Source organism: Aethalodelphis obliquidens, unplaced genomic scaffold (genome assembly GCF_003676395.1).
Source record: "Aethalodelphis obliquidens isolate GAN/ISIS:26980383/991018 unplaced genomic scaffold, ASM367639v1 scaffold30, whole genome shotgun sequence".
Lineage (NCBI taxonomy): Eukaryota > Metazoa > Chordata > Mammalia > Artiodactyla > Delphinidae > Aethalodelphis > Aethalodelphis obliquidens.
The window spans coordinates 15,147,938-15,154,861 of NW_020837974.1; the positions used below are offsets into that span (position 1 = coordinate 15,147,938).

The 6,924-nt window shown below is 52.3% G+C and overlaps 1 protein-coding gene across 3 annotated transcripts in view; it reads right to left on the reverse strand.

The window, feature by feature from the left end:
* Positions 1-1,256: 1,256 nt before the first annotated feature.
* Positions 1,257-6,924, reverse strand: part of LOC113630642 (integrin alpha-M) — a 37,493-nt gene continuing 31,825 nt past the window's right edge. For 2 of the 3 annotated variants that reach the window (XM_027126303.1, XM_027126304.1), the window contains 9 exons: positions 6,222-6,301; positions 5,272-5,355; positions 4,848-4,923; positions 3,888-3,995; positions 3,605-3,688; positions 3,334-3,447; positions 3,147-3,248; positions 2,807-2,917; positions 1,257-2,360 (listed from right to left, as the gene is read on the reverse strand). In XM_027126303.1, coding sequence (XP_026982104.1) covers positions 2,289-2,360; positions 2,807-2,917; positions 3,147-3,248; positions 3,334-3,447; positions 3,605-3,688; positions 3,888-3,995; positions 4,848-4,923; positions 5,272-5,355; positions 6,222-6,301 — 831 coding nt within the window. In that variant the 3' untranslated portion in view covers positions 1,257-2,288. Of the gene's footprint in view, positions 2,361-2,806; positions 2,918-3,146; positions 3,249-3,333; positions 3,448-3,604; positions 3,689-3,887; positions 3,996-4,847; positions 4,924-5,271; positions 5,356-5,569; positions 5,668-6,221; positions 6,302-6,924 lie in introns of those variants that run through there. The other variant, XR_003437054.1, reaches the window with a different exon arrangement.

Genomic DNA, 6,924 nt, shown 5'->3' on the forward strand with positions numbered 1-6,924 from the left:
CCCCAAAGATACAAAGGGCCATTATCTTATCAGTCATCCTTTGATGACATCTAATTGCACTTTGAATAAAACTCAAACTCCTCACTCTAGTTTACAGAGCACAGATGCCCAACCAAGCTCCTGCCCACTCTTTTAGCCCCACCTGTGCTGCCCTCTGACTGGAAGACTCTTGCCCCTACTTGAGTCAGGGGTCGCCTCCCCTAGGACACTTCCCTCACCTGCCTTCCTTCCTATCACATCTGGAGCAGATGTCCATCTAAGCCATGATTTTCTTGTATCTCGATGAACTGCATGCAATTGCCATTTTTGTCACAAACGTGTCAGCGATTTCATATGATTCACCTGATATTATAACAGCTAAACAACAGCCACTCTCTCCCCCCTACCTCCCTCGTGCCTGCTGCAGGCCATTCCTCTGAGGCCATTGGGACAGTTAAAGAGAAAAGCTTTGGAGCCAGACAGAAACAGGTTTGAATCCCAGCTCCATCTCCTCTTTATCTGTATGACCTCAGGCAATTGAGATGATCTCTCTAAGTCTCAGCTTCCTCATAAGTGAAATTCAGACATCAGTAAATAGCAAGAGATGACCACTTAACAGGACTGATGTGAGCATTAGGATGGGTGCTAAGGGCAGAGTCGCGGGTACTGCACTGGCAAAGGTTGGGTGATGGGCAGTGGGAGAACGCCCCAGAGGAGGGAGGGCTACCTAGAAACAGCTATCAAAACTTCATCTGTACACACTCTTCATAGCAAATGCTGTTGGTATCCTGCCTGGATCCCTGTAGGCCTTGCCAGGGGCTGTGCTCACCTGGCAGACTTCCAACTGGCAGCATCTGTAGCCCTTTCTCTGGCCACCAGAGCTGCTCTGCCTACATTCAGGGCCGGCCCAGAGGTGCCAGGGAATTAGCACTTCCTTCCCCACGAAGAGCAACCCTCAGCCAATAACTATGTGGAATTGGTGTATCCACGCGCCAGCTCCTTCTCTGCTCGGGTGGGAAGTGTCAAGGTGCTTGTTCTACTTTGCGTCCCAGACCTCCCCGGTGGGGTTACACTCCAGGAGCTCATAACAGTCCCTCTGTTGATAATATACCCTTTACTGGCTGCCTTTCCCTCCCCAGCTCACGTCCCTCCCCCACTGGTATTTCCTGGAGTCTCTCTTAAATAAGCTTCTTTCACTCAAATTCTTCTCTTGGGGTTGCTTCTGGCAGAATTCAGACTTCCGGGAATGTATCCTATAAATTGTCTTACACATATGCAAAAACGACATATATTCAATTTATTAATTCACCATTGTTTGTCATTGTGAGAAGTTGGAAATAATGTATCAGAGGGAGACTGTTAAGGACGTTAGGATCCACCCACACAGTGGAACGTGGTGCACTATATAAAAGAATGAAAAAGTACTTTATGTCTTCATATAAAACAATGTCTGAGCCATATTAATGAAAAAAGCAAGATGCAGACAGTATAAACAACGCATGCTGCCATTTGTGTAAAAAAGCTTGTGCGTGTGTATGTGTGTGTGTGTTTGCATACGCCTAGAATCTTTGTGAAGGAGACCCCAAATGCACAACCTGGACTACCCGTTACAAGAGACCTAAATGGCTGGCAGACCAGGATGGAAGGGAAACTTCATCACACACCCTTGCGTGTCTTTTGATTTTGATACTACAGACCTGTTCATCCATTCAAAAAATAAAAGTAGCATTAAAATAATAAAGTGAATAGATAAAGGGAGGTGCACCATTGTGCACTGGACACATCAGCTCTAGTGCGGAATGGGTTGGACAGGTTCCTGCTGGCTTGTCCGGGTAGGCTCAGGCCCAGCTGCATGGGTTCCTGCTGGCCTGCGGGCTCACCCACGAAAGGAGGTCTCACTTCCTATAGCTGGGGGAGGATTTCTTGCACTTCCCTTTGTGTTCACCCACAAGAGCTGCCATCACCTCTGTCCCTGAGGAAGAACCAATGGCACCTTCACCCCCGCACAAGGAAGCCCAAGCAACTCCCTTCTGCCTGAGATTTGTGCCAAAGGCACTTGTCCTCATGCAAGAGAGATCTGAGCCACACACACAATTCACACTCGTGCATGCACACGCACGCACACACACACACACACACACACAGGAATGGAAACCCAAGCAGGTTGCTCCTGAGTGAGACATCACTGCCCTGGTCTCCCAACAGATGTGTCCGTCCAGCAGCCTGGGGACCCGCTCGCTCTTTGGTCTGACCACATCCTGTTTGCTGCAGGGGAGGCCACTCAGCAAAGAGTGGGGAAGGAGCTGCTGTTACTGCGGGAGAGCAGTTTCAGGGCCAGCTTCAGTTATCATGTCCTTGTACTGTCGTTTGAAGAAGCCAAGCTGTGGAGGCAGAGACAGGGGAGTAAGGGCATCAAGGCCAGGAGGGCGAGTGAAGGCTATGCAGGCCAGGCTGGGAGATGGTGGGACCAAGAGCTGCAAAGAATAACGTGGCGGAGTGCAGAATAGATCTGGGGAAAGTGGGACAGGGAGGGGGATGGCATCACTATTGAGAAAGAAAAGAGGGAAAGAAATCTAAAATATAATAATAAGTACTCTTTATATAGTGTTTACTCTGTACCAGAGACTATTCTAAGTGCTCTAGAGATACGAACCCAAAGAGCTCCACAGAATGGGTATTTATAGTCTCATTTTACAGCTGAAGAAACTGAGGCTCTGTGAGCTGCCCGAGGCACAGCTGGGAGCTGAACCCAGGAAGGCGCTGCTGAGTGAGAAGCCGTGGGGGTGGGGGGAGGGGAGGGGCAGGAAGAGGGCCCCGGGGGACTTACCTTGTACAGGCCGCCCGTGATGAGGGCCAGGAGTAACAGCCCCCCAGCCGAGCTGCCCACGATCAACGGGACAGGGTTATATACTTCGTAAGGCTCCACCTTGGTCTCTGTCTGGAGCAGGGAGAAGGGGAGGGGGGGGGCATCAGGGGAGAAAGACTCTGAATTTCTGGGGGTTCCCCAGTCAGACCTTGTGTGCTCCCCGAACCCCATGACTAAATCCCCTGTGCCCCCCAACCCCAGCCCTCACTCCTCCTTCCCGCCCCCCCCCAACCTCTCTCTCTCCCACAAGCCCAGCCCCCTCTCCTGCCTCCAGCGGTTCTTCTGTGTCCGAGACAGATACCTGGGCCCTCACAAACGCGCCCTGTCCTGGGAGCAGGGCAAACTCCGAATCATCAAACAAGATCTCCGCCGTGCTCACAACCTGAAGATGGTTATGCGAAGTCTGTGGGAGAGAGAGGATGGGAGCTGGACCCATTGGCCCTGGAGGATCTCGTCTGTGTCCAGCCAAGCCTCAGGCGCCCACATACCTTGATGTACCAGTCAAATGAGAGGTTGCCCTTGAGGGTGACCTTGAATTCTTCCTGGACGCCAAAGGACGGGATGTCACACTGGATTCTCTGGCAGACAGCGATGGAGCAGCTCTGGGGAAGGGAGGAGGGGAGAGAGGTGAGCAGGAAAGCTGGATGCAGGCCACATCCCATGCACTCAGCCGGCAGTTGAGAGCCAGTACTGGGCCCAGGTGAGGGGGCAGTGCGGAGTCTGCGTGCAGCCCCGAGGCTGAGGCTGGGCTTGTCTCACCAGCAGTGGGGCCTTCTTAAGCTCCCCCAGGAAGTCAGAGCGAGGAGGGTCAGTCTTGTTGGTGTGGCATCTACTGGAGAGGTTCTGAGGAAAGAGGGACACTGTGAGGACGGATTGAAGCGAGGGCTCCTGGGTCCACCCTCCGGGAGGTGAGAAAACCGAGGTCCAGGAGAGGGTCAGAAATGGCTCCAAAACCCAACCGAGGAAACAGAAGTGATTTTAGGAAGGACCAGGGCTGTGGAGAAAGGAGTTGGGCCCAATCCTCAGGCCCAGCTGCGCTTACCTGGGAGAAGGTGACTTGCAGCTGGTCCCACACGGTCACGTTGTTCAGCTGGATGGGGACCAAGAAGACCACGCTGATGGGGAGCTTCCTCCCGCCCAGGTTGTTGAACTGCGTCGGGTGGGGAGGGGCAGATATCAGGGTTCTGGCCTTTCTGCCCCCACCAGCAACTAGAATCAGGCTCCCCACTCCCGACAGCCCAGTACTGAATCAGGCCTCACAGACCCAAGCATCCTGCCTCTTGATGCTTTCTGAGAGACAGGAGAGCACAGGGGTTAAACACCCATTCCAGAGCCAGACAGGCTGGCGGAAGCAGTGGCTCTTCCACTCTCTAGGGGTGAGACTGTGGGCATGTTCTGTTAGCCTCTCTGAGCCCAGTTTCTTCGTCTATAAACTGGGGGGGGACAACAGTACCTCCGTCACAGGGTCATTACGAGGGTAAAATGAGTTAATTACATACATGTGTGTATACACATACGGATGCACGTGGTGGTGTGTGTGGATTCACAGCAACCTTAGAACAGAGCCTGGCCCAAAGCAGGCACCTCATGCATGTTTCCCATCATTTTTTTTTTTTTTTTTTGCGGTATGCAGGCCTCTCACTGTTGTGGCCTCTCCCGTTGCGGAGCACAGGCTCCGGACGCACAGGCTCAGCGGCCATGGCTCACGGGCCCAGCCACTCTGCAGCATGTGGGATCCTCCCGGACCGGGACACGAACCCGTGTCCCCTGCATCGGCAGGCGGACTCTCAACCACTGAGCCACCAGGGAAGCCCTCCCATCATATTTTTTTTGGCCACGCGGCATGCGGGATCCTAGTTCCCCGACCAAGGATCAAACCCATGCCCACTGCATTGGAAGGCAAAGTCTTAACCACTGGACTGCCCGGGAAGTCCCTCCTACCATTCTTCCTGTGTTCCCATCATCTCGATTTCCCTCCCCAGGCTCCTTCTCAGCTCCCCACCTGATACTGATGCTCTATAATGTGGCGGGTCTTCTCTGAGGCTGTGAAGTTGAGATATTTGGTCGAGACCTCAAGGCTGATGGGAGAAAGAAGAAGGGGCAGGAGGTGACAGAACATCAGGGGAGTCCTGGGAGGGGGTCTTGGGCTAAGTGTGTAAAGGGGTGAACAGGCACGCAGGTAACACAGCCCTGAGAGGGTGCGAGCGGGATGGTGTGCAGGGGCAGTGTGGGTGGGACCTCCAGCATGTGCCAGTTTGGGCCCCTCACACACACACATACACATGCACGTACAGACATACATGTGCGCACACATATCCTCAGACTCACTCACAGGCACACGTGCACAGACTCGTGCACACAGGTACTCAATGCGCCATGTCCAGCCCAGTGGTGAAGGCAGAACTAAAAGCCCCAGCAGCCAGTACCTGGTGACCACCATGTAGACAGCGTATTTCACAGGCAGCTGCAGCTGGAATTTGGTTTTGTTGTTCCCAGGTATGTTGTTCTCACTGAAGGGAAACAGAGAACTCTGGTCAGCTCTTGAGAATTGAGAATCAGCCTTTCCTTCTCCTTCTTCCTCTCCCTCACCCTCCGTCACCAACCAACCACCAAGTCCTGTCCTCTCAGCATCCTAAACGCTGTCCTCTAAATCCAACAGAGGAAACAGAGATTATAGGAAAGACCAGGGCTGCCCCTGTGTAGCCCAGGCCCATCCCCACTCACCAGGACGGATGCCTGCAGAAGGGTGCCTTCTTCTCACTGGTCCCCTGAATTCAAAATGACTCCCACTCCAATCCCCCCGCTCCTGGAGAGTGATCTTTCTAGCATGCAAATGTGATCACATCACTCCCAAGTTAAGTTGCAAATTCCCTAAGAGCACTCATCGATCATTTCCTGACACGGCCCATGTCTAACCAACTCCTTCAATCCTGCCTCCTGTGCTCAGACTCAGCCTGACCTTTGCAGTCTCCGGGCTTTGCTTGGTCCACACTTCCTTCTCTCTGTCTTCATGCCCAGCCTCAATTCATGCCTTTGCTTGGCTAACTCACAGCCTGGATGTAGTCTTCTCTGAACACCAATCTCCCAAGAAGACTGGACATCATTCATTTCATACCATATCATAATCATCGGCTTTCCTGTCTATCTTTGCCCCTAAATTATAACCTCTGTGAGGGCAAGAATCACAGCTGTCTTGTCCATCACTGTCCCACCAGCACAGGGGGCCACGCCTGGCACGTGGTGGGTGCTCAGTTGGTGTTTCTTGAGTAAAACAATGAGCTGAAGGGAGAACAAGTGGGGAGAGGGCAATGGTCCACCCTGAGCAGGCGGGCCGGGGGCTGGGACCTCAGAATGGAGGAGGCCAGGCATAGCGCACCTGGTCACGTTGGCCTTGAGAAGTAGTTTGTTTCCAAAGAAAGCATCAGGGTTCACGTCAAATGTGATATTGAAGGTGATCTGGAGTTGGAGAAAGAAGAGACGGTGACAAGAGTAAGAGAGAAGGCACAACCCAAACGTCCATCAGCTAAAGAACGGGTAAATAAAATGTGGCACATCCGTACAACAGAATATTATTCAGCAGTCAAAGGAATCTGAATATTAATACATCCTGCAACACGGGTGATCCTTGAGAGCGTGATGCTCAGTCAAAGAAGCAAACCTATTATATGATTCCATTCATATGAAATATCCAGAATAGGTAAATCTCAAGACAGCAAATAGATTAGCGGTTGCCTAGGGCTGGGAGAGATGGAACGACACGGGCCCATGGCTGAGGGGAGCAGGGTTTTTTCTTGGGGTAATAAAATACTCTAACATTGATCATGGGGATGGACGCACAACACTGTGAACATTGCAAAAGCCACTGGATTGTATACTTGAAGTGGGTGAATTGTGTGGTAGATGAATTTTATCTCAATAAAGCTGTTTTTCAAAACAAAGAAACATCTACTTAAAAAAAAAAAAAAGAAGGGGGCTTCCCTGGTGGCGCAGTGGTTGAGAGTCCGCCTGCCGATGCAGGGGACATGGGTTCGTGCCCCGGTCCGGGAAGATCCCACATGCCGCGGAGCGGCTGGGCCCGT